Raw genomic sequence first — 23,826 nt, forward strand, 5'->3', positions numbered from 1 at the left:
CCAACTGAATGAGAGTAAAGTTGCTGTTGCTGTATTTCATGATGGCTCCAATCGTTCTAGGAACAATCTCTGAGCAATTAGAGGGGTGGGGGGTTATCACAATGTGGTAGGGCTGAGCAATTAATCGAAATTCAATTACGATTATTAAACTCAACAATTACAAAATTGTCATAATCGTAAAAAAATGTTCCTATATTAAGTATTTTATTTATATAACATTTTTAAAATTGTAAACATTGTATATGTATACTTGGGTTCAAAATTTATTTGAGTGTTCTATTGAAATTGTTTATTTAAATGTTACAATAGTTCTATGGCAATTTAAAAGTGTATAGGAAGTAAACTCCAATGTACTATGTTACTTTATACGAATAAACCATACCTGAATTTATACATTTGCACCTTTTTTTTTTAAAATTTTAAAATAACTAGGTTTAAAAATCGTCCAAAAAGAACTTTCAACTTAATATTGTTTTCATAAATTTTTTTTTTTGAATTATCGTGATTTTAATTGTCTTAAAATAATCGTGATAATTCTTTTCATAATCGAGCAGCCCGTCGATGCGGGCCATTTTATGTCACGATATCGATGACATAACCATGAGATTTTCGGTTATTCTCTCCCAAAAAAAGTGACAAATCAAATGAGTTGTGCCGCATCAAATAAGAATTCCATTCAATAGCGCTACTATATAAAATTATTCAACATAAACAGAAGAGAACGGTAGCCTACTTTTTGCACAAATGGCGATGTGAATCGAAATTAGAAAAAAATTTGGTTTCATGGGATGGAGTTGGTTACTCGCTTATGGATTTCTCTCTCTCTCTCTCTCTCGTCTCTGGTACTTATTACAGACCTCGGCATTTTCATAAACGGGCCATTTAGATGCCCAGTATGCCTCTGAATGGGACACACTGTCACTGGGAGAAAGAGAGTTAATATTCGCTCGTGAGTCGTGAGCCCTCTCCATTATGGAGACTGAAATGTGTCGTTTCTCGCTCTCCGGTTTTGTGCCGTTATCGTACATTCTTCCTAGTGTTTCAACAATACTTTCAACGGCTTGTTACACAAGGAAATAAGGCTCACCCTTGTCCAAAAATAAATAAATAAATAATTTTTGTAGACACGTTAGGGCTGGGTTTAAAAAAAAAATCAATGTCGATTTTAATCGATTTTCCTTTTCATTGCCCAGTATCGATTCATAAAACGTAAAAAGTAAAATTGGTACTGTGTGAAATCGTTGATTGAATTGAAAGTTAGTCAAAATGAATCAAAAATCGAATCGAATAGGGCCCTTGTGCTTCGAATCGAGTCGATTCATCCTTTTCTTTAGGGACAATCAATTCAAAAGTGTCACTCCAGTCACGCTTTCTTCTTCACATCCAATCACACTTCCGATGTTATTTTATTCTAATAATTTCCCCCCCCCAGTCTGTGTTGAAACCCTATTTCCATCTTAACCGATGCCACGTCTGCACCACAGGCAAAGTCGTAATGACCTTGTCTCTAAAACTTGTGCTATCAGTCATACTAAAAGGTAATTACACCGGCCCACCCACAACCACCTTTTATTTCCCTTCAGGGGAATTCGAGACAACTGTACCTCTTTGTATTTCCATGTGCTAAATTTTCGCATTATGCACAGCAAAACGCTCCTAATTAAACGCCACAACAGCTAAATTCAGTCACAAAAACTTACTTGTGCATACATTCAGTCTAATAGCCATGGGTCTCTTTATTAAATGGGCCATTATCTATATCATAAACACCGGTAGATACTTAAAAAAAAAAAAAATATCTCTCATTCACTACCAGCCAAGTAAAAAAAAAATTATTTTTGACGTCTTTAGCCGTCATTGGTAGTGAATGGATAACATTCAAAATCCGCAGTGTTCGAAGTTTTGATGTGATCTCTACTTCGTTAGGCATCAAACAAGGTGTGGAAGTTAGTCGTATGACTATTTGAGTTGTGCTCACACATATGTGCAAACACACACGCACACACAAACAGATAGGAAAGTGATCTGTGAGGCGGAGGAAATTTGACCTGGAAAATGCTTTAATCTGCCGCTCAAGAACTCGGATGTTTGATCTGGATTATCATGTTTTCCGCTATATGGCTCTCGGGGAAATGTATCTTGTTTTGCACTTTGCATCTTGTCATGAACGCTTTAATCACTGCGAGATATTAATGTCGGCTCCTCTCGTCTCTCCCGCAGGTTTCCCAAGAAAGCAAACAGGTAAGAATCTTATGTTGCCGCAATACAGAAGTCCACTGAGCTTAGACTAAACATGCCCTCCTCTACCCCCACCCGGCTAGCGCGCATGCACACACACACACACGCGCACACCCCCCCCACACACACACGCACACACCCAGAGCGAGGGACAAAGGAGTCCCTCTTCTAAGTGCGGCCCATCACTGCCTTTCACTGCGAACAGAACAGTGGCCTTTCACATTTGGGGCCGGCATAGGCAGCAACAACCATACATGGCCTGCCGAGGTCCATGCCAGTTGCGTGGCCTTGTGGCAAGTCTCCTTCGGAAAAGTCCTTTCTCTGGCCTTGCTCAGCGGAGCGCCTCCACATCCTTTCTGGCTGTCACATTATACAGCATGACACATTCGCCGTGACTCATACTCGTTATTGTCAGTGCTCAAGTGAATAATTGCTGCTTCTGTGTGGCAGATGAATTCTTAAAGCCGCTCTGAAATTCCGTTTAGGTTGCTGCGTCTGGATTGCACGCAAGCTTTTATTAATTAACTTTTCGTTAATTCGAAACGTATCCGGCGGCATGATGGACGTCTGGTTAGAGCAGTGATTCTCAAATTGTGGGGCGGCGCGTGTAAACCAGGGGAACTTGCTTTTTTTCCTGCCCTACGACAATAAAGTGTAATTGCACATCCACTCCAGTAGTTGGCAGTGGCGCTTTCATTGCCCATTGTGCACCACGAGTATTAACGCTACAGTTTAGGTTTGTTTTGGTACGAAAATGCTATTATTTATAGTATTGGACGGCGTAACAGAAAATAATTGAGAAGCACTGGGTTAGAGAGATGTCGTGGGTTAGATTCCGGTTCCGGCCGTCCTGTGTGGAGTTTGCATGTTCTCCCCGTGCCTGCGTGGGTTTTTATCCGAGTACCACCGCCCCCCAATCCGCTCACTAATTTAAGGCCCAATTTCCCAGCCCTCGTTGAAAGTAAATTTACCTGTTGCATATGGATGATTTTTTTTTCTTTTGTTTTTATTTTAGAACCAGCAGCATTCTCAGCAAAGACCACCCCCCGGACAAGAAACCTAAAAGTGACAAAACCTCGCTTCCCTCCAATGAGTTTGACCCAACAGGTAATGTTTCACTCGCAGGTTTTTTTATTGTATTTATTTTTTTATATTATATTATATATTTATATTTTATATTATATTTATTTATTTTTTTTAATTTTATTTATTAATTTTTTCCCTTCATAAATATATGCAAGCCCCTCCCCCGCTCTCCCCCGCATCTCAACGCTTCATCTAACTGCCTTGTTCGTTACGGTGCATCCCATCTATTTCGCCCTCTGTTGTTACACAAAACATGGTCTTTAAAAAAAAAAAGAAAAAAAAAGTGTGTGCTGATGACAGTTTGCGCAAGGCAGCTGAGATGCTGAACGGTTGTGTGTGTCCCGAATGCTTTGTGTTGTCTTTGAAAACTTTGACCAGTGTGGTCTGATCTTATCTGCTCTTGTTCTGAATGTGTTTTGAAAATAGTCTGTCTCTTTCAAATCAACCAAATATATAACGCTGTTAGATGCTCACTGTTACATTTTAATTTCTTTATCGACGCAGCTGCGTCGGGTCTTGAATGTTTGCTGGGCCCTTGCCATTGCACATAAGCAACTTTGCCGTCTTGTGTGTTTGGGTGGTCTCAATGCACGTTTAAAAATGCGGACCAAGCCTGGAAACCAGTTACACACTTCAGGCTGCTCTTTTTTTTAGTGAAAAGAAAAATTAAAAAAAAAAAAAAAAAAGGAAAAGTTTGATTTGGGAACACTCCCTGTGGTTTTTGTCATCCATCCGAGCAGTACAACTCAAGCTTCTGTAGTCAAAACATCTAAAAAAAGAATCCCCAGCACCACATAATGGATTATCCAAGAATGATGCAACAGCACACAAGTTGTGTTCTCTGGGAAGTTCCAAACAGTCTCTGGTAGTGTGTCTGCCTGTGGGAGGTGCCGCACATACTAAAAGCCACATTTTAGTCAAGACGACTCCAAATGCAGTTGCTACAGTGCGCAACAAATAGAAAGCTCGCTTGGTGGACGTGTTTCTCTTCTTTTGTATGTTTGCCAGTCAAAATAATAATGAAAGCTCCTTTTTCAAACCAAATTATTCCTCTAAATGTAAGATTACCCTTTTCACGTTTTTACCACAGTTTCAAAAAGTGAATGAACATCCTTTTTTTTTTTTTTTTTTAAGAGGACTTCTATACAGGACATTGTGAATTACGAAAAATATTTATTTTTAATTTATGACATGTTTCTTAATGTACCAAATATTTTAGATTTTATTTCTAAATAAAATGCATTTTCTTCAATGAAAAAAAAAATTCACCCTAGTATTTATAAAAAAAAAAAAAAATTGTCCTGTAATTTTAATACGGTGACGCCGCCATATTTTTGCTCACGATTATCATGACATCAGAAATTCGAATCAAGTATTACTCCGGTACTTAGAATATGTAAATGTTTCGATGAACCATTAAAAAGTGATCGTTTATAAAATGGGTACAAAAAAAAAAGCGTACGTGCCAAATGACGTGTCCTATCTAATCCAATATGAAGTCAATCTAATCTGGTCGTTATCTTAGAGCAGACAGTTAATACCAAAGTCCATAAAATACAAAACATAAACAATCTGGAATCTAATTGTCTCTGTCGAATAATACAAGTGTACTTTCCAATCTCACGTAGTGCTTTGACAGTGTCGGCAAGGTGCATGTAATTTTTGTGTTTTTTTTTTTTAAATCGACTGATACATTTAAATTCTGTCCAGAAAGGTAATGAACAGTCCAATCCTCACTGGGAAAAATAGGACGCCGGTAGAAAAAAGAAAAAAAAAAATCGAAAATAAATAAAAAGTAAATTAGTCCCGGAAGTAATTTCTTGCGAGGTTGCTTGAACTCCCAGAGGGAAATGGTTGAACGCCTTCTCCAAGTACACAAAAAACGTGACGACTGGCTGGGCACTTTGGAGGACCCTGCTGAGGATGTAGAGCTGGTCCGCTGTTACGAGGCCGGATGGAAAATTAAAAAAAAAAAAAAAAACATGTTTCAGAAGCATCTTGAAATTCAACATTTTTGAGTCAGCTCAACATTTGGAGTCATTATTTAAACATCATTTAAAAATCAACGAGCTCAATGTCAGGGACCCGAGTCATTGCTGTGTTTTCGTTTATTTATTTAAACATTTTTTAATACTATTTGTTTCCTTCTTCCATGATCGTTTTTCTCCCTCATGATTTTCTATTTCGTGTCTTTCCTTTCTTGTGTTGGTTCGTGTTCTGTGTGTGTGTGTGTGTGTGTGTGTGCGTGCACGCGCCCGCCATGCTGTCTGCGTGGCTGCGGGCTGTGAGCAGAAGCTCTGGTGGCGCAGAAGAGTGGCAGCAGCAGTTTGCTAGCAGAGGGGAAGCCTGAGTCCTGTGGTAAGGATGCACTTGCTGGGAGATGACTGGTGTGACATCTGCACATGCTTAAACACGCTGGTGTGAGCACGCCTTTAGATGAAGACGGTGCTTTTTGGATTATTTGCAAGACTTATATTTATTTATTTTTTGAAAGCATACAATGATATCGTGCAATTAGAACGGAACAAAGACTGCAAAAACGCAACAGAGAAATTTCTGGGGTGGTGATATGGTTGATGCTGTAAAATTGTACAAAAAATGGACTCCAAACGCTCTAGGGAACAATTTAGTGAGCATGAAAGGATAATTGCACGTTTTGCCTTTTCTTTATTTTTTGGCTTGCTGTTGGTTTGGAAATGTTATCATGAATAAAATTAATTTAGCCTTAAACGTCTTATGATGCCGGCCACCTCTGTTCCAATCGGCTACATCCTGAAAGTGCAAGGTTGGACACGGCTGCAGGTGCACTTTCAATCACGTTTTATTTCAAACACACAAATGATGAAAAACAAAACAAAAAAAAAAACATGTTGACGATAGCCAACACTAACGTCAAGTCACCCAACACGCAGACTGGCTAACAGGTTATCAAGTTGAAAGGCAGCCAAGTGTACTTGCTCATTCACTGGTGCCCATGTCGCTCACCGGGCCAAGCCCCGCCTTTAAAACCACTTACACTCAATCTCACAAACGTTAGAACGGAAGGATAGAAACCGCAGGTGGCCAACATAAAAAAAAATAAAAAATACCTACACCTCACATATAAATGTTGTTTAATAATGCAAGATTTTTTTATTTCTAAAACAATTCCATTAATCGAAGGAATAATCGGTAAAAAGCCAAACATATTCAATAGCTGCTTTTGTAGTCCAATTTAAATTTTTTAAATCTTATTAATGACCGTGGTTAACTTCTTTTTTCACTTGTATGACAGTTAACTAATTTATTGCCATTGATGCCTAAATATGTCGAAGATCCTTTTTTTTTTTTTTTTGGCTGGTAGTGAATGAGTTTTAAGCACATTGCCTGTAAAGTTGACAAAAATAAAAAATCGATAACGCTTTGGATTTTTACTCTTATTATCATTCACTTTGGGAATATTTTTTTTTTTTTTTAAATCTGAGCAAATCATTTGCCGCCGACTGCATTTATTATTTTTCAGGCGCCACTGCCCATTTAACCCCATGCGCTCCTTCTTTTATGGCGCATAGGCTTGAGTGCCGCTCGATCAGTTTTAAATGTCCGTTGATTCCCCAGAGTACATTTTTCTTGCGTTTCAGCAAAGGGTGCCAATAACAGATCAGTTAAGGTCTCTGAATAATGCATTACCTTAGATGGATTAGCCTGCTCATTGACCATGTCAGCACTCCCACTTATTTTTTTGTTTTGTTTTGTTTTGTTTAAAAAAAAAAAAAAAAGGCCCTGACCTAAAACACACCGTTAAGTATGGAACGTAAGCACAAGATCAACATCTAGAGGTAAATTCACACCAGCTCCTCAGCCCATATGGCTTAATCACTTTTGACACCTTTGCACCCCCCCCCCCTTTGCTTCGTCAGCCATGTCTAGAGCTGTGTCGCTCCTCTCCTCCCCCTAGCCTGGGGCTTTTTGCTTCCCCAAACCTCTCTCCGTCTATTAGCTCCCACTCCTCCTTCTCACCAACCCCCTACCCCACCTCCTCCCATCCCCAACCCACCACTGCCCTTATTGATCCAGTCACCTCTCTGGTTGATGCACCAATGGTCAGGAAATCGCCGCCGCAACAAGAAACTAGTTCAAAGGTCACGCTATGCACGCCGGGTCCCTTTGAAATAGTCCACTTTCCGAGATAAGATCATTTTGGGTCAATGCAATTCTTGACATTGTCTCACCTTTCTGTGCGTTTCTGTCACGTCGGTCCAGTCATTATCACTCAGACGTTAGATAAGCGCTAATCTCCTCTCGCCGCGCTCATGAGAACCTGAGAAGAATCGTCCCCACCCCAACCTTAAGGCTGTGAGGGAAAACAAGCAGCAATGTCTGGATCGCGACATCACTTTCAGACGTCCTCCAAAACAAATTGCACGGCGAAAGGCATTTACATCCGGATGATAATGATCATTTTATTTATGTTTTATTTTTTTAATTTTCTTTTTCTTTTATGTAACTGAGTACAATCAAGCCCTTATCGTTAATGTTGTATGATGAGCGTATATGATCTCCATCCTGATTTATTGCTGTTTGTACAGAAATTTTTTTTTATTGATTATTTGAATGTCAAATGTGTGCAAAATATAGATCAGAGGTGGGCAAACTATTTGATTGGCGGGCCGCAATGGGTTCTAATATTTGACAGAGGGGCCAGATCAGGAGCAGATGGATGGAGTGTTTTGGTCACCTCACCTCACCGGAGGAAAAAAAAAATACACTTAATTTGAAATGAAAGTGAACAAAAGCATAACAACAAAATATATGTCTTTGAAAAAACACAGTATTTAGAAAATAAAACATTACGAAGGTTCATTCATTTAATTTTTTTCCAAATTCAACGGGCCGGATCAAAACGTTGAACGGGCCGCATGTGGCCCCCGGGCCGTAGTTTGCCCACACCTGATATCGAGGTACATATTGAATATTTGATCATTTAAGCAGGATTAATGTTTGATTTGATTTGTGTCTCACTTGCAGGTCTGGTCCAGCGATGTGTCATCATCCAGAAAGACGAAAATGGCTTTGGGCTCACAGTCAGTGGTGACAATCCGGTGTTTGTGCAGCTCGTCAAAGAAGGTGACACGAGACTTGACTGTTCTCATTATTTTGTTACAATAACCGCCGCAGGGAAGCCGCCGACGCTGACGCACTTGAGGCGCCGCTGACGCTGCCGATTGTCTATTTCCTGAGTCGTTACATACTCGCGGCATTATTAGGTGCCGTCTTTTTTTTTTTTTTTCTTTGAGAGGACTTTGCGCAATTTAGAGCGCGAGCGTTAACGAGTCGGTTATTAATTATGTTCGGCTTCAGGACCAGGCAGGTCGTCATGCAGGAACATGAGTGTGCTGAATGAAATGTGTTTGGCACCTAATTGATTTTAATTGGCTTCTATTTCTAATTGTGTAAAAAGCCAGGCTTGAGTGTGTTTTTGAAAAAAAAAAAAAAAATAATAATAATAATTTTAAACTCATTCTGTGGAAGGAAAGCAGGGAATTATTCAACCGCTCAAGAAAAGGTCCACGTTTATTTGCAAACCGCCATGCAGAATGAGCATATTTTTTTTCAACGACGTCACGAGCGACTTGATTTTAATCACTTCCTATCTGTAGTTGCGCAACCACCACGATAACACAAACCAAACTCAAGCGTCATTCATTTTGAACATGAAGCGAATGAATGTGCTTCATTTGCTCGCGCTCGGCTGTCTCCTATTAGTCATAAGAAGCACAACAGTTTCAACTGGAAAGGAGTCACAATAAACCTGTCTTCTAACAGTGCCTTAATCCTTTTGTCCCGAGTGGGGCTGTGAAACAGGTCCTTCACGTAATATAAGCGAGCTTGTGATGATCAAGTCGCTGCTATCATCTGTCAGGGTAGTATTTGTTGTTTTGTTTTTAGTGTCCCACCTATTTCCGCCGACTTGCTTTCCTTTTGTATTTTTTTTTTTTTAATCGCTATGTTTTTGTCAGATGGTGCTGCAATGCGGGCAGGCGTTCAGACAGGAGACAGGATCATCAAGGTAGCGTGTTTATCTGCAACAACAACCCCTCGCCCCAACTCCTCCTTTTTTAACTCCTAAATCCAATTGTCCTCTTGTCAAAAATCCAAATAAACTCTACGCTGCCACCTTCTGGCGTCTTATTGTATTTCTTTTTAAATGTTTGTGTGTTTCAGGTTAACGGAACACTTGTTACACATTCAAACCACATTGAAGTGGTGAAGCTTATCAAATGTGAGTTAATTTTCAACAAAATATTCCCGCTTGCTTTTGTAGTGAAAGAGTGTCGCTTGAATGAAACCTGAATTTCCCTTTCTGACTCTAGCGGGCTCCTATGTGGCGCTCACAGTCCTGGGTCGCCCTCCGGGGCTGGCCCAGATCTCCCTGTCTGAAGCCGAGTCCGAAATGCTGGGCGTTACTATTTCCTCCCCAAACTCGCCTGCAGCGGAACGCCCGTACAGTCCTCATGACCGGCTCACCTCCACACCTCAATGGGTACGTCTCTTATCAATTTACGCACATAACAAAATCTCTCGAGTTCTCAACGCTTGCAATGTGTTTTTTGCAACACTCTTGCGGTTCAGGCAACGAAGGAAGACTACGGCCGAAACCCCTCCCCCAAACTACTGAAAGACAACCAGGAAGCTAAGAAACACATTCCACAGCTGCAGGGTCAGCTCTTCAAGGCCACCGGCGCAACACAGGTAGGCCGGATCATACCTGCAAAGCAGACAGTCGCGTATCAAGGGACACCACTTACCGGCGACAATTTCGACTCCAGACCAACTTAAATCCTAATCTTATTTGAGGATTAGACTTCTGTGGAAAGCCACTCTATTGTGCCCGTAGCGTTTTTATCGACGACACTTCCTAATTTAAATCGCGAGGGGCTCGATATCAGCTGTAGCCAAATCAAAAATATACGTTTTTAACTGTTTTATTAAATATTAAGTGCAGCCTTTCGAATGTTTTTGTCGTTTTATTTATTTACATTTCATTTATTGACAAGCGCATGTCTGTGTGTGTGGGGCGTATAGGAGGCTGCTCCAGGTGCAGACGCAGATGATGGTAGCATGTTTGAAACCGAGCGCACGCTCGCGGCGGGAGACCAAAGTGCTGACTTGTCCTGGAGCGGCACCCCCGTGAGTTGCTCTCACTGACTACACTAAAAAAGAAAATTGAAGCGATGCAGCACCTCTATTCTTTTTTCTTAATTGAAATACCTCAATACGTACGATTTACTTTGGTTGATATCGAGTGTAAGGTTGTGCGCCTCGCTACCCGTAGATTTCTGGATTTGGACTCGTCTCTCCAGAGAGTTTTTGCCAGAGGGAGTTGTCCTGCCCGAGTCCAAAGAGCACACCCAGGAACAGCTTCAACTCCTGCCACTCGCCGGAAACAGAGGATGCCACTGATTTGGTACTCATACGTTGCATCTTCCATTCTCTTGCTTTTCTGAGCTTCAGTGTGAATGTCGGACCACTTTAAGTACAATATCATTTCCAGCAGTTTGAAGATTGTTAAAAGAAAGCACCTAATTCTACAATGTGGAACTGTGTCGCCCCTCCAGGACTCTCTCTCTCCCTCCACCGTCAACAGTCCCTCCTCTCGTCTCATCTCGCATATCATTGGAGCTGAGGACGATTATTTTGATTCTGATCAAGAGCAGGTAGATTACTGTAATGACATATTGACATCACTTTTTTTTTTAACTGCTACGCTACAATAAATAGATAATGTTACATCTTACCATATTTGCCGGACAATAAGGTGCACCTGTATATAAGCCACAGCAACTGTTTTTGAAAACACAGATAAGACAAAAATGTAGTTAAACAGTCAAAATAATTTGTTAATTTAAAAATTTTTTTTTGTAAAGTTGCAAAAACTTAGCCTGTGTAACAAGGACAACATGCAGTTGTTAAAATAAAAACATATTTAAGTTATTAAAATAAATTATTCATTTTTGGGGGGAAAAAAGAAGAAAATCGAGCTGAATCAAATTCGGACACTGAAAATGGAATCAAATCGGGGCTTGAGGGAGTCGTCCCATGCCTACTTTATACTGTATGTGTCTGTTGTTTTGTCTTTGGCAGACAAACGGCCAGTGTAACCGCTTTACCAGCATTGAGCAGCTCAAGTCTCGGCCCGCCCACCTCGCAGCCTTCATGCATCACGTCATATCTCAATTCGATCCGGCCCCGGTGGTATGACCCTCCGCACATTCTATTTTGATTCAGTCGCCGCTCTTTTGTTTGTGTTATGAATTCATTATCTCGTGTCCGTAGCTCTGCTACCTCTATGCTGACTTGTACAAGCAGACCAACTCCAAAGAGACCAGACGGGTGTTCATGGACCTCCATACCTTTTTCATCGATCGAGGAGCAGTAAGCACTGATGTTATTCTTCGCAGTGAACACAGGCAGAAAACGATGATGCAGTTTGACTATTGCAATCATCACTGGTATTTTAAGGGTTGTCCTTTTTTTTTTTTTTTTTTTTCCAGCATTTGAAAGTGGCAGTTCCGGAATCCATTTCTGCTGATCTTGGTCAGTTTTTTTTTTTGTCATCTCTTTGTTTATAATTTAATATAAATGGTGCTCTTTATTTGTTCTTTAGCTTTGAAGGGATACAAGAATCTGTTCTTTGCAGCCGAAACACGGCATTCTGATTAATATTATTGGAATAATTTAGACATCTCAGGGGATGGCCATTTTGTCACTTTTGTCGATGGAAAATAATATCACAGTTGCTCTGGTAACGACCGATCATGGCTCAGCTTCAAAAAACAGGTGAGCTGTGATTGGTCGTTACTTGATCCCTGAGAAACTGCGATGCTGTTTTCAGTCAACGAAAGTGACAAAATGGCCGCCCCTCGAGATGTCTAAAAACAGCCAGATTTTGCTGCTACACATATTCCACAAACGCAATATTAATCGGAATGTCATGTTTCGACTAGTGAAGACTCATAGAACATATTATTCAAAAGAATATTTTTGGATTGACTTCCCCTTTAATGAGTGATGGGAAAATGAAGCTTCAAATCTGCTTCATGAAACAGTTGTTGTATTTTTGAGTCCTCTAGATGGCACTGTTGGTTTTAAAAAAAATGGCAAGTCAGTGTGTTTTCAACCCAATGTTGATCAGAGAGTGCCATCTACAGGAGTCCAGAAATACTACCAGTGGTTCATGAAGCAGATTTGAATCTTCATTTACCCATCACTACCTTTAAGTACTTTGGCTATTTTAATACAAGACGACACTTAGTCATGTGAAGTGTTTCGCATCTGCCGCAATGCACTCTTTCCACTCAAGTGTTTATAAGTGAAAAATCTATAAAGCTATTTTATTTATTTATTTTTAACTTCAATTGCTTCTTTCACGTGCACATATCAAAGTTGACTAGCCCTTCAACATGTGAAATGCGCATGTCTGCAGATCGACGGCGGACAGAATTGATCCCAGAGGAAATAAACAGACAACATGTCCAAACACTACAGGATTCTTTGCTCCCTGATATCCAGAAGAACCTCGAGGATTTCAGGTACACTTGCTTCTCATATCAAAGTGATTTTTTTTTTTTTAATCAACTAACCCACATGACATCACACAACATGTTTGTGCATGCAGACAAAAGCGCAGTATGGGCCTAACGGTTGCCGAAGTGGAGCTGGGCAGGCTGGACCAAGAACGTGTGAGAGATCGTGTCACCCTCGAGCGCGAACGCTCTTATGCTGAAAACATCATAACCAAGATAGAGGACATCCTGTAAGCCAAGCGATCGACACGGCGACATGACAATTCTTAATACACTTGGGTAGAAACATAAATGTCAAATGAATTGAATATTTGTCTTTGTAGGGTTACCGCTCAGACGACAGAAGAGGAGAAGTGGTAAGCTGTCGGAAATTGTTATGTGTACTGTTTAAATATGTTTATAATATTTCAATTACATTTTGATTTTTTTTTTTTAATTTTATTTATTTTATTTTATTTATTTATTTATTTTGGATTTTCGAAAATAATTACAAAGTACGAGACTTGTGTTTCTAGCAAAAAATAAATAAATAAAGAGGCAGGAAATAGATTCAATATGTTTAGATTAAATAATTTAAAAAAAAATGTAAATGATTGAAATGGTCGATGGTCCACCATATGTTGGACGCATTTCCCAGATGGCATGCTGTGACATTGGCTTGCCTTCTCTTTGTATTACATTGTTTTCTTTTTTTCCGCCCCTCTTCAGCACTACAATGCAGTACGTGATTTATACGTACATGAAGCACCTTGGTGTGAGGGTCAAGGAACCTCGCAGCCTGGAGTCAAAACGGGTCCGGATCAACTTTCTTCCTAAAATTAAGGTATTCCCACTACTTGCTTTTCGAAGTCCTACTTTCTTTCCACCGCCCTGACTTTTTTTTCCCCCTTACTAACAGAAAAGCATAAAGACAGAAAAAGATGGCGAAGAGAAGGTGAAGAAACCCCGGTTTCCCAGCATCCTCGGACCTCAGCGTCGGCCGAGCCGCATTGAAGCAGCTTCCGGTGGGCGATTTAAGAATCACGAGCTCACTTCTAAAGCGTTTTGAGATTCTGATCGGCCTCTTTTCTGCACAAAGTGGGCAAAGCCCTCGACGGTCGGCCCAAGCCTCAGAAGCAATTGTCACAACCTAGCCTCGGGGCCAGCGAGCAAACGGATGGGGCTCGTTTAAGGAGCAGCCAATCCAGCGAGGGCTCTGACCTCACACACCCCACGGCTGTCACCACCTCATCCCCGAACAGCACCACCTACAGCTCAGATGCCGGCCGAGACACAGACTCGGGTAAGCCGTGACTTTGAATAACAGGCCCGAGTGAGATTCTGTTGGGAAAATCTTTCTTGATTTTTCAGGTGGGACGCCAACGTCAGGCCCCACTCGGCTCAACGACGGTCTTCACTCCGACCCCCTCGATGGGTTGCCATACCCTGCATCGCACTTTGACCTTTACAGCCTGGACCAACTGCAAGAAGATGACAGAGAAACTGACAGGTACCTGAACTTGAATGAACACTTTGATTTGCAGTCGATCTCGGGTAGGAACGATTAAATGAGTACTTTAATGGTAAAAAAAAAAAATGAAGTTCTGAGCTAAATTTCTGCTGGCCAGGCGGATGAAAGCGTGCTTAAAAAAAAAAGAGACAAGAGATATTGATGTTGTTAATCTAGCGTGCCTATTTGAGCAAATATGTTTAAGGATAGACATAACCTCTGGTGCACTTTCAATCATTTTATTGCGCAAACCGTAACAAAAATCAACACATAATACGCACATTCATGCACGAGCTGCTCGCTCGCCGCTGCTTGATCATTCCTCTCTCTGTTCATGTTGTAGAACCCACGAGGGAACACCAAAGGCCATTCGAAGGTGAGGTTATGCTTCTTGGCGTTATTAACCAAAAATCCAGAAGTACTATGGTGACCAGTCGTTTTTTTTTGTTTTTGTCTGCAAGGCTCGAGGGATTGGGTCCTACCGATGTCCAGAGCGAGGACGACCAGGGAACCGACTCGGAACATGACCCACTCAACTGGCAGCAGCTGGTGGGCCGTGAGGTTCTGGCAGGTCTCAGGCCTCTTGAAATCAAGAGACAGGAAGTTATCAATGGTGAGAATGTGGTGTCATGAATACGCCAAATTGCTAGATCAAACAAGCCTAATATTGAATTTTGGAGGATTTAAAAAAAAAAATCTCTCTCGCTCTCTTTCTCGCTCTCTCTCTCGCACTCTCTCTCGCCTCTCTCTCTCTCTCTCTCTCTCTCTCTCTCTCTCTCTCTCTCTGTCTCTCTCTCTCTCTCTGTCTCTCTCTCTCTCTCTCTCTCTCTCTCTCTCTCTCTCTCTCTCTCTCTCTCTCTCTCTCTCTATATATATATATATATATATATATATATATATATATATATATATATATATATATATATATAAATTAATTATTTATTTTTTAAATTTTTTCTATAAAAGGTGTTTTTTGCATTCTCAAATATTTCACTGTTCAGACAATGTTAAAATTAGCATTTTTGAAAGACTTAATGTGTCAAACTGGGTTCACTTCTGTAATCTTAATTCATAGATTCCTTTATTCTGCGTTTCACTTACTGCCGAAGTATAAGAAACTATTAATGGCACCGCGACCACGTAGCATGCGTCCTATTACATGAACTTGGTGCTTTTCAGAGCTGTTTTACACGGAGCGTGCGCACGTGCGAATGCTGCGAGTTTTGGATCACGTCTTCTACCAGAAGCTTTCAAAAGATGCCATCTTGCCTCCTGCTGACATCAAAAACATCTTCACCAACTTGGACGAGATTCTACAGCTGCATGGTGCGCCCGCTCACGTCCACGCACACACATAGCACCCGCACGGCACGTTGACTAACCGCTTCTGCTTTTCAATTCAGTTTCCATTTTGGAGCAAATGGCAGCAGTTCGGAAGCGAAACGAGTCGTCGGTCATCGATCAGATAGGAGACGACTTGCTCTCCTGGGTGAGTGCTGTGCTCAAACTGAAATTGCTTTTCTGTTTTTGCTTTTCTGAAGCACTGATAGGTTGAAATTGCTTGACGGCTAAAGAAAGTTTTTTTTTTAACTCTCACGCGTTCATCGCCTTCAGCGTAAGGCCAGCGAGAAGACTAACCAACTCGTGATCTGATTGGCTAGCTACTCTGAAAGCGCATAGTCTTTGACGGTACAGATGCCCGCACGATTAAATCTGAAGGCCTCGGTTTAATAGTGCATGCTCCTGGTATTGTGAAATCTGCCTAGCAATACGAGCTTGCTGATTTCTGATTGGACAAAAACTCTCACCTAAAAATTCCATACTAGCATATAATAAGACATCAATGGGAAGAATATGATGATTATTTCTTGATTATGTTAGGCCAGCAGAGAAAGCCTTGACCGCCCACCACTGATGTAAATAAAACAATCTGAAAGCGCACAGTAGTACTTTGGCTGTCAAAGTTTCGCAAGAACATTTTGGCAGAACAGGCTTTCAAATCAGTCTCCGGTAGGATGATTCGAACGGGTAGGACATTTTGGCAGAACACCGTTGCATTTGTTTTCTTCCGTTGTTTAATATTTAAATTGTGTATTAGGGGAAAAAAAAAACCCTCTGCGCAAGAAGTCATGCGATGACAGTGAATGCTCATTGGAAGCTCCTTTTTCAATCAATCAGTGTTCATGTCAAACAATGGCCCACTTTTGGCTGACTTCACCGCATGGACAAATGGATGCAATGTAGCTTACCCCACGCGTCAGCGGGCAAGCTTGTCTAAAATGTCTCTACAGGGCTTAAGTAGGCTAAACGCTCCCTCCCGAGGGCCTAGTCTACATTTAAGCTGTCTCCGCCATGAGAACTTAAGCCCGGCCCCCTTCTGAGAGTTTCTAATCAATGTGGTGGATAAACACGGTCACCATGGTTACAGCCGCCGACCCACATTAACTGACCCACTGTGTGTCTGCGTATCCCCCGCTTTCTTTCTTGGCGTCTACAGTTCAGTGGCGGCGAGGAGGAGAAGATCAAGCAGGCCGTGGGGACGTTCTGCAGTAATCAGCCGTTTGCTTTGGAGATCATCAAGACCAAGCAGAAGAAAGACTCGCGCTTCATTTCCTTCATCCAGGTAAAACGCTGACGTGATCCGTTTATTGTTAAACTGCGAGGAGGCTTTCAGTAGGAATGCTTTCAATTATTCACGCGGTCATTTGCATTCTGCGTGCTAAAAAAAAAAAAAAAATTGCAATGCACCCGGTGTGCTTCCCAGGAGGCGCAAAGTAACCGGTTGTGCCGACGACTGCAGCTGAAGGACATTATTCCTGTCGAGATGCTGAGGTTCACCAAGTACCCGCTGCTGCTGGACAACATCTCCAAGTACACAGGTGAATCCCGTGTGGATCTCTCTCCCTACCTTCAGGAAGTCGCTCGCAGAGCACGTTCTTATGCAAAACGTTCGCACTCAAAGTGGCAAGCTTTTGTGTGTCATGATTAGCAAATTACAGATGGGAGCGGATTATCATTTTAATGATCCGGGAGCAGCGGTGCACAATTTAATAACTCATTATTTCCTGTCGTCACCTCCCTCCCACTCATGTTCATTGCAGCACGGATCTCACACTGAGAAAGCACCGAATGTTAAAGTGCAAAAAATGTTTTATGCGGTTCGATTGCCCGACTGTTTTATTTATACCGACTGAACTGATGGAAGGAGTATAAATTTTCCAGAGAGCCCCTTATTTCACCACTAATGTCGTTAGATTTTTTATTTTTTATTTTTTTGCAGATGATGCCGTGGAGAAGGACAAAGTGAAGCGGGCAGCCGACTGCTGTCGAAAGATCCTCAATCACGTCAACCAGGCTGTAAAGGAATCAGAAGACAAGCAGGTTTGTTTTGTTTTTTTTGTCCTCCCCAATTATTAGATGTATTCTGTTAGCTTTGGGCTCTTGCTTTAAGAAGAAAAAATGTATATACTTTTCCCCTTTTGCAGAGGCTAGAAGATTATCAGAGAAGACTGGACCTGTCTTCGCTGAAGCAGACGGACAACCCAATGATCCTGGAGCTCAAGGTGACACGGCAGTATCAACGTTTTTACCTTTGATCGCCCTTATCTGGGTGCTTAGGTCAAAACGAACTCCTCGCTATAAGGCTGGGAAACGTGAATCGATGTAAGAACTTGCTAAATGTCATTTTAAACGCTGAGGGAGCGCAGGGAATGATTACTCTCAGGACGTAACCTTATCAAAATGGTGCAACAACTCCTTCACAACAACCCCGCCACTGCTGATATGACTCTGCTCATTCTGTTTTGGTGACAAAATTTGAATTTGGATCATAAAGTCAGCACTTTACTATCGGCGTGTGAACAGTAGCATGCAAATAGGTAGCTGTTATTTATTACATTGTTTGGAGAGTGCCACGCATTTATTTCAAGTCGATGTCACAACCAGCAGCAGATTGAAAGATGTCATTTATGTTCCAATAAGTACTTTATACAGTTCTCGTATTATGACTCATGATAATATCCACAAAGTTCTTTATCTTGTGTAAATTCAGCTACCTCAATGAGTGCCCTATAAGGAATTGTAGCAAACAAACAAAAATGATTTATGTACGCTGTTAAACACCATTTACTAGTGATTGGTAAATGAAGCTTCAAATCTGCTTCATGAACCAGTTGTCGTATTTTTGGACTCCTGTAGATGGCACTCTCGGATCAACATTGGGCTGACTTGCCATTTTTTTAAACCCTTTATTGAAACCGACAGTGCCATCTAGAGGACTAAAAATACCACAACTGATTCATGAAGCAGATTTAAAGCTTCATTTTCCCATCACTACCATTTACCCTGTACTTGCGTTGTGTTCCGCTATCAGAACTTGGATCTCACCAAGAAAACGATGGTGCATGAGGGGCCACTGTCATGGAAAGTGAACAAGGACAAGACTATTGGTTTGTCATTTGAAACATAGATAAACAGACATTTTGGTCAGCGAACTGATCTTATCTGTCTGTCCGTGTCCTCTCAGAGCTTTACACGCTCCTGTTAGAGGACATCCTGGTCCTGCTCCAGAAACAAGACGAGCGTCTCATCCTCAAGTGTCACAGCAAGAACTTGGCGGGCACCGCCGACACCAAGCACATCTTTAGCCCCATAATCAAGCTCAACACCGTGCTGGTGCGCTCCGTGGCTACAGGTTCGCTCGCAGCCCGCCTCTCGCCATATAATTCTGCACCCTTCGCCCCCACTGGGAGGACCTTGGGCGTGACTATTCTTCTTTTTCTCCTGGCAGACAACAAGTCCTTCTTTGTGCTCTCCATGTCTGACAACGGAGCACAGATCTATGAGCTGATGGCATCCACGGTCTCGGATCAGAGAACGTACGACACTGTTTTGATCGATATTTGGCTTCTCTGTGCCTTATCAGTTATTGACCACACACTAGTGATGGATAAATGAAGCTTCAAATCTGCTTCATGAACCTGTTGTAGTATTTTTGGATTCCTGTAGATAGCACTCTCTGATCAACATTTGGCTGACTTAACATTTTTTGAAATCCTTTATTTAAACCAACAGTGCCATCTAGAGGACTCAAAAAATACAACAACTGGTTCATGAATCAAATTTGAAGCTTCATTTTACCGCAAACACCACCAACTCTTGGACTGCTGTAGAATATTATCTAGCTCAATTTACAACTTTAAAAAGAGACTTAGAATGTGTTTAGTATATATTTTTCTTCTGTCAAAATTAAAGCTTTGGGGATATTTTTTTTAACTCAGTTAAATATTTTAACTCAGTTATCTCAGTTTGATTAACTTCAAAAATAATTTGCATACTTTGCAAATATTGTACCATATTAGCTGTTCAACTTTTTAGCACATAATCTCAGAACAAAACACCTTGCTCAAGTTAACACTGGGCCTTGCAAAGCAACACTGCTGGAGTATTGGTGCTTGTGGGCAGTTTTGAGAAATGTTTCTAAGAAGAATAATGCAATGATATCTCCGTTTAGATTGTTTTCGAGAATCAAAAACAACTATTAGAACAGTCGTTGAATATAATATACTTCATATTTGGTGATTTCTTTTTTGCATTAATGCCAAAATATTAACTGAATATATGTTACAAGCTTAAAAAAAATAGTAGTTGAAAAATGTGATTAATAGCAATTAATCATGGAATTTCTTTTGTGATTAATTGGTTAAAAATACAATCACTTGACAGCACCATTTTTCTTCTTTTTTTTTTGTTTCAAGTTGATTTTCTCTTTGCATCCACCAGGTGGCAGAATTTGATCACGCAGAGAGCCGAAGCCATGAAAGTCAAACCCCACAGCGTTATACCTTTACCTCAGACAGAGTACGTCTATTCATCTACTCGAAGCCTTCCTCAATCCGTAATGTCAATGTTCCAAATATGGCCTTTTTTTGTTTGCCAGTGGGGAGCGAGATGGTGTGGAGATCATCACCGCCGGTGTCTCTCGACTGAGTAAAGACCCAGACCGCACATCCACTGGCAGCACTCAGTCCACAGGTGACCGGACTCACACCTTTCTTCCACGGCATCACTGAAGTCCTTTGGATAAAACCTATCACTGACTATCTTCTCAGATAAAGAGAGCAGTCCGGCTGTGAGGCGGGTGACTCCGAGCCCTCTACCCGCTAACAATCCTTTTGAGGCTGGGAAGGCAGAGGAGGAGGAGGAGGGATTTGTAGACCCAGAGCTTCCATACCGAGGGACTGAAGATGGCAGCGCAGATTCCTTTAATGTGTTTCCCTCAAGAGCAGACGAAGCACTGAAAACATGTAAGCGCACACAAAAAAAATCAGTCTTTGCTAATATAATACTTGTTTTAATTTACACGATTGATTTAGCAATTTGCTTAATATTGTGGCCGCATTATGCAGTGTTGCCAGGTCGCACTGTATCATACTCAGAGCTGTTTTTAATATGTTGACCTTAGAACAAAACCTCTGACACTCATGTCAGGCAGAATTTGGCAGAGGTGAGCGATTTACAAAATGTCATGTATAATCGGTGGAGGCAACCTTGCTGTGAATAAACACAATAGGCAGGTCTTTCTGTCAGTTTTCAGCGAAACGGGCGTACGTCAATGATGGACTGAGGGAAACCGTCTGTGCTTTTTTTTTTTTTTCCCCCTCCAAAAACGGGTGTCCGATTCACTGATGCACTTTTGTGATGTCGTCACCCCAAAAACATAAAAAAGCTAATAGGAAAGCAATACACACTTTAAAATGAAGTCCGGAGAAATTTGCAATTCTGCGTCATGTGTTTCAGAAAATTGTGGTTGAACTCAAAATGGTCTGCCTTTCCTTTTGGCTGCTGCACTCGATTCAATATTGATTAACATGTAACTAAAATGACTCTTCTCCTGGCAGTGTCAGCATTAAAGCAGGTGTTGGTGACGCAGCTCATGTCGCAGGAGGCCGCCGAGCGAACCAAGCGCTCCACAGGAGCTCGCCTCCTCAGGACCACCTCGCTGAGGACGCCCATCGAGAAACGCGTGATGGTCCACAATGGCTCGGAGAGGAACAACTCCCAGACAGAGGACGCCGCGCAGGACTTGGGCTCTGGCGACACGGGCTTCTTTGACTCCCCCGAAGATTATGGTGAGTGTTCTCGCTCAGCTACGTAGCGCCCGCTCTGGCGGCTACGAACTTCACAAGTTGAGCAAATTGTGAGATAGTCTTCAAAACTCTGTATCATTATTTTAATTAGGATTTATTATGATTATTTTCAAATTCCGTAAAATTTGTCTCGTAAATTAACAACTCCATCTGAGCATGAATTCATGGTTAATTTCGTTGACTAAAAATTGTCATTTATTTCGTCACAAAATGTTTTTTTTTCTAGACAAAACCAAAATGAAAACTAAAATAGAAGTCATCCATTGGTTGAGACGATAACTAAATTGATTGACAATCCTGTCAACAATTACAAGACGGAATTCTTTACATTTTATTTACTTGTGTTATTACTGTGTTATTACTGCAGTTTTCTCAAGGATTTTTTTGTCCCAAGCGTAGTCCAGACATTTTTGAAATACTAACATCAAGGCACCCCTGTACTTTCTTTACATTTTTTCCCCAGCAGGATTTTTAGTCCTGGAAGGATACGGCGGGCCAGGGGAGACCAGCACCGACGACGACATGTCGCGCGCCGGGAAGCAGCTGAGCGCGTCTCAAGGCTGCGCTGCCGACTCGGGCATCAATCTGAGGTTCTCCTCGGCGTCGCACGCCGGCAGCCTCTCGTCTTTTAGCAGACAAGTCCTGTCTCACCTGCGAAACCTTCAGGCTAACCTCAGCCATCTGAAGGTAAGCGTACATCGCAAATGGAGAAAGGATATTTACATTGATCCATCTCACCAGTCAGCTTTTCTTCCAGGAGGTTGAAGCCAAGTACAATAATCTTCGTCAAAGGTCGGAGAGATCAACCACACACTCGGATGGGAACAAAGGTAGCTCGACTGATGCTAGCATTTATTTGAGTTAATTGTGGTTTTCAACCAAAATCCCAAAGCAATCGATTTAATAAAAATGGGCAAACTTGGACAAGGTCGTTCATAAATGTGGTGGGGACGGGCAAAAAAAACCAAAAAAAAACCTGTGCCTCTGAAATCTTTCAAATAATTTAGTCTTTCTCATTTTTTTCTTGCATTATTTATAACTAATGTTGCGATAAGATTTTTAAAAGAAAAAATATTTTCTAGTATTTCTTTTATTATTGCATTTACAGTTTACATTTAATGCAAAATTAGAAAAAATGCTAAATTAATGCTAGTTATGATAAAACTCTTTCCCATATATTTTTTTATTTATTATTATTATTTTTGGGTTTTTTTAGATTGCGGTGTTTGTGTTGACATGTCCTGAGTCATGCCGCATTTTTCTCTCTTTGCTTGTTGTGTCTTTCCCCAGAGAAGAGATAGTGGACGTCTCAGCTGCACCTTCTGTCTCGGGGTTGTGGTGGGGGGGCCCCCAAAGAGTTGTAGTCCCGGTACCACCTTTGTGTGTGCGTGTGTCCCGGACATGGTGGACCTTCTATAAGCTTGTCCTCTCACTGCTGAACCCCCTCCCCCTCCTATTGTCCTTTTTTTGCTACCAAGAGCAAGAGACTTAAAAGGGGCGGAGTCGCCTCCCCATCAGCACAAGGCAATCACCCATATTTCCACTTTACACCCCCCCCCCTGCAAGAAAGAGAACTTATACCAAAATGTACAAAGAAATGTGGGTTTATATACAGCACATATATATATACATAAAAGTCTATGTATATATATATTTAGATATATGAAACACAAAGCAAGAAAAGGAAAAATTTAAGATAATGTATTAAGATTTTTTTTTTAATCCCAAGATGTATTTATTTTCCTTTAGTTTTTCTTTAGTTTTTTTTTTAAGAAAAAAAAAAGTGTTTCCTGCATTGCGTGCATGCTGCATCTCCTTTCTTTCTTTTTCTTTCTTTCTTCTGTCGCACAGGCTTGGTGTGAGTGTTAACAAGGCTCACCCCCCCCGCGCTTGCAGTGTCGTCCCGCTGTAAGGCCCGTATATAGTCCCCCCCCCAACCTCCGTGTTGCCTTTGAAACGGAGGATTTCACACAACTTCCCGTGTGGCGTTGAACTAGAATGAAGAGTCGCCGGGGCTCTGATCTGGTCCTGTTGCCTTCCTCCCTCCCTCCCTCCCTCCCTCTTATGGATGTGCTCCTCTTCTTCCTCCCCCTCCTCCGTTCCTTCTTTCCCTCTACGTGTTCTTCTTGGTCGTCCTGCCTGCGGGTGTCTTGCCTCTTCCTCGAGGAGGGCCCACCCCTCTTCCTAACTGCCTGCTATGTGTCTTCTCTAATCCTGTCATGAAGTTCAACATGTACTGTACCATGATCATGTTGGAAGGTTATGCATAACTTTAATAAATAAATGGTGCCATGACCCA

The 23,826-nt window shown here is 41.5% G+C and overlaps 1 protein-coding gene across 2 annotated transcripts in view; it reads left to right on the forward strand.

The window, feature by feature from the left end:
* The window catches only part of arhgef12a (Rho guanine nucleotide exchange factor 12a), a 36,089-nt gene extending 12,263 nt beyond the window's left edge, over positions 1 to 23,826 (forward strand). Inside the window, exons 3-41 of one of the 2 annotated variants that reach the window (XM_088300672.1) lie at positions 2,221 to 2,241; positions 3,254 to 3,345; positions 5,617 to 5,682; positions 8,332 to 8,430; positions 9,324 to 9,373; positions 9,529 to 9,586; positions 9,678 to 9,847; positions 9,937 to 10,056; positions 10,390 to 10,494; positions 10,640 to 10,771; positions 10,923 to 11,021; positions 11,449 to 11,559; positions 11,641 to 11,739; positions 11,859 to 11,901; positions 12,791 to 12,896; positions 12,983 to 13,120; positions 13,214 to 13,246; positions 13,599 to 13,713; positions 13,789 to 13,894; positions 13,969 to 14,172; positions 14,241 to 14,379; positions 14,723 to 14,755; positions 14,841 to 14,992; positions 15,559 to 15,705; positions 15,783 to 15,868; positions 16,877 to 17,002; positions 17,144 to 17,258; positions 17,660 to 17,760; positions 17,865 to 17,942; positions 18,752 to 18,827; positions 18,905 to 19,072; positions 19,169 to 19,256; positions 20,161 to 20,238; positions 20,318 to 20,412; positions 20,490 to 20,684; positions 21,279 to 21,509; positions 21,991 to 22,214; positions 22,285 to 22,357; positions 22,818 to 23,826. In XM_088300672.1, the coding sequence (XP_088156798.1) occupies positions 2,221 to 2,241; positions 3,254 to 3,345; positions 5,617 to 5,682; positions 8,332 to 8,430; positions 9,324 to 9,373; positions 9,529 to 9,586; positions 9,678 to 9,847; positions 9,937 to 10,056; positions 10,390 to 10,494; positions 10,640 to 10,771; positions 10,923 to 11,021; positions 11,449 to 11,559; positions 11,641 to 11,739; positions 11,859 to 11,901; positions 12,791 to 12,896; positions 12,983 to 13,120; positions 13,214 to 13,246; positions 13,599 to 13,713; positions 13,789 to 13,894; positions 13,969 to 14,172; positions 14,241 to 14,379; positions 14,723 to 14,755; positions 14,841 to 14,992; positions 15,559 to 15,705; positions 15,783 to 15,868; positions 16,877 to 17,002; positions 17,144 to 17,258; positions 17,660 to 17,760; positions 17,865 to 17,942; positions 18,752 to 18,827; positions 18,905 to 19,072; positions 19,169 to 19,256; positions 20,161 to 20,238; positions 20,318 to 20,412; positions 20,490 to 20,684; positions 21,279 to 21,509; positions 21,991 to 22,214; positions 22,285 to 22,357; positions 22,818 to 22,828 (4,183 nt within the window). In that variant the 3' untranslated portion in view covers positions 22,829 to 23,826. The remainder of the gene's footprint in view (positions 1 to 2,220; positions 2,242 to 3,253; positions 3,346 to 5,616; positions 5,683 to 8,331; positions 8,431 to 9,323; positions 9,374 to 9,528; positions 9,587 to 9,677; positions 9,848 to 9,936; positions 10,057 to 10,389; positions 10,495 to 10,639; positions 10,772 to 10,922; positions 11,022 to 11,448; positions 11,560 to 11,640; positions 11,740 to 11,858; positions 11,902 to 12,790; positions 12,897 to 12,982; positions 13,121 to 13,213; positions 13,247 to 13,598; positions 13,714 to 13,788; positions 13,895 to 13,968; positions 14,173 to 14,240; positions 14,380 to 14,722; positions 14,756 to 14,840; positions 14,993 to 15,558; positions 15,706 to 15,782; positions 15,869 to 16,876; positions 17,003 to 17,143; positions 17,259 to 17,659; positions 17,761 to 17,864; positions 17,943 to 18,751; positions 18,828 to 18,904; positions 19,073 to 19,168; positions 19,257 to 20,160; positions 20,239 to 20,317; positions 20,413 to 20,489; positions 20,685 to 21,278; positions 21,510 to 21,990; positions 22,215 to 22,284; positions 22,358 to 22,817) is intronic. The other variant, XM_088300673.1, reaches the window with a different exon arrangement.

This window comes from Idiotropiscis lumnitzeri, chromosome 7, assembly GCF_059441095.1.
Source record: "Idiotropiscis lumnitzeri isolate Australia: NSW breed Sydney's pygmy pipehorse chromosome 7, RoL_Ilum_1.0, whole genome shotgun sequence".
Classification (NCBI taxonomy): Eukaryota; Metazoa; Chordata; class Actinopteri; order Syngnathiformes; family Syngnathidae; genus Idiotropiscis; species Idiotropiscis lumnitzeri.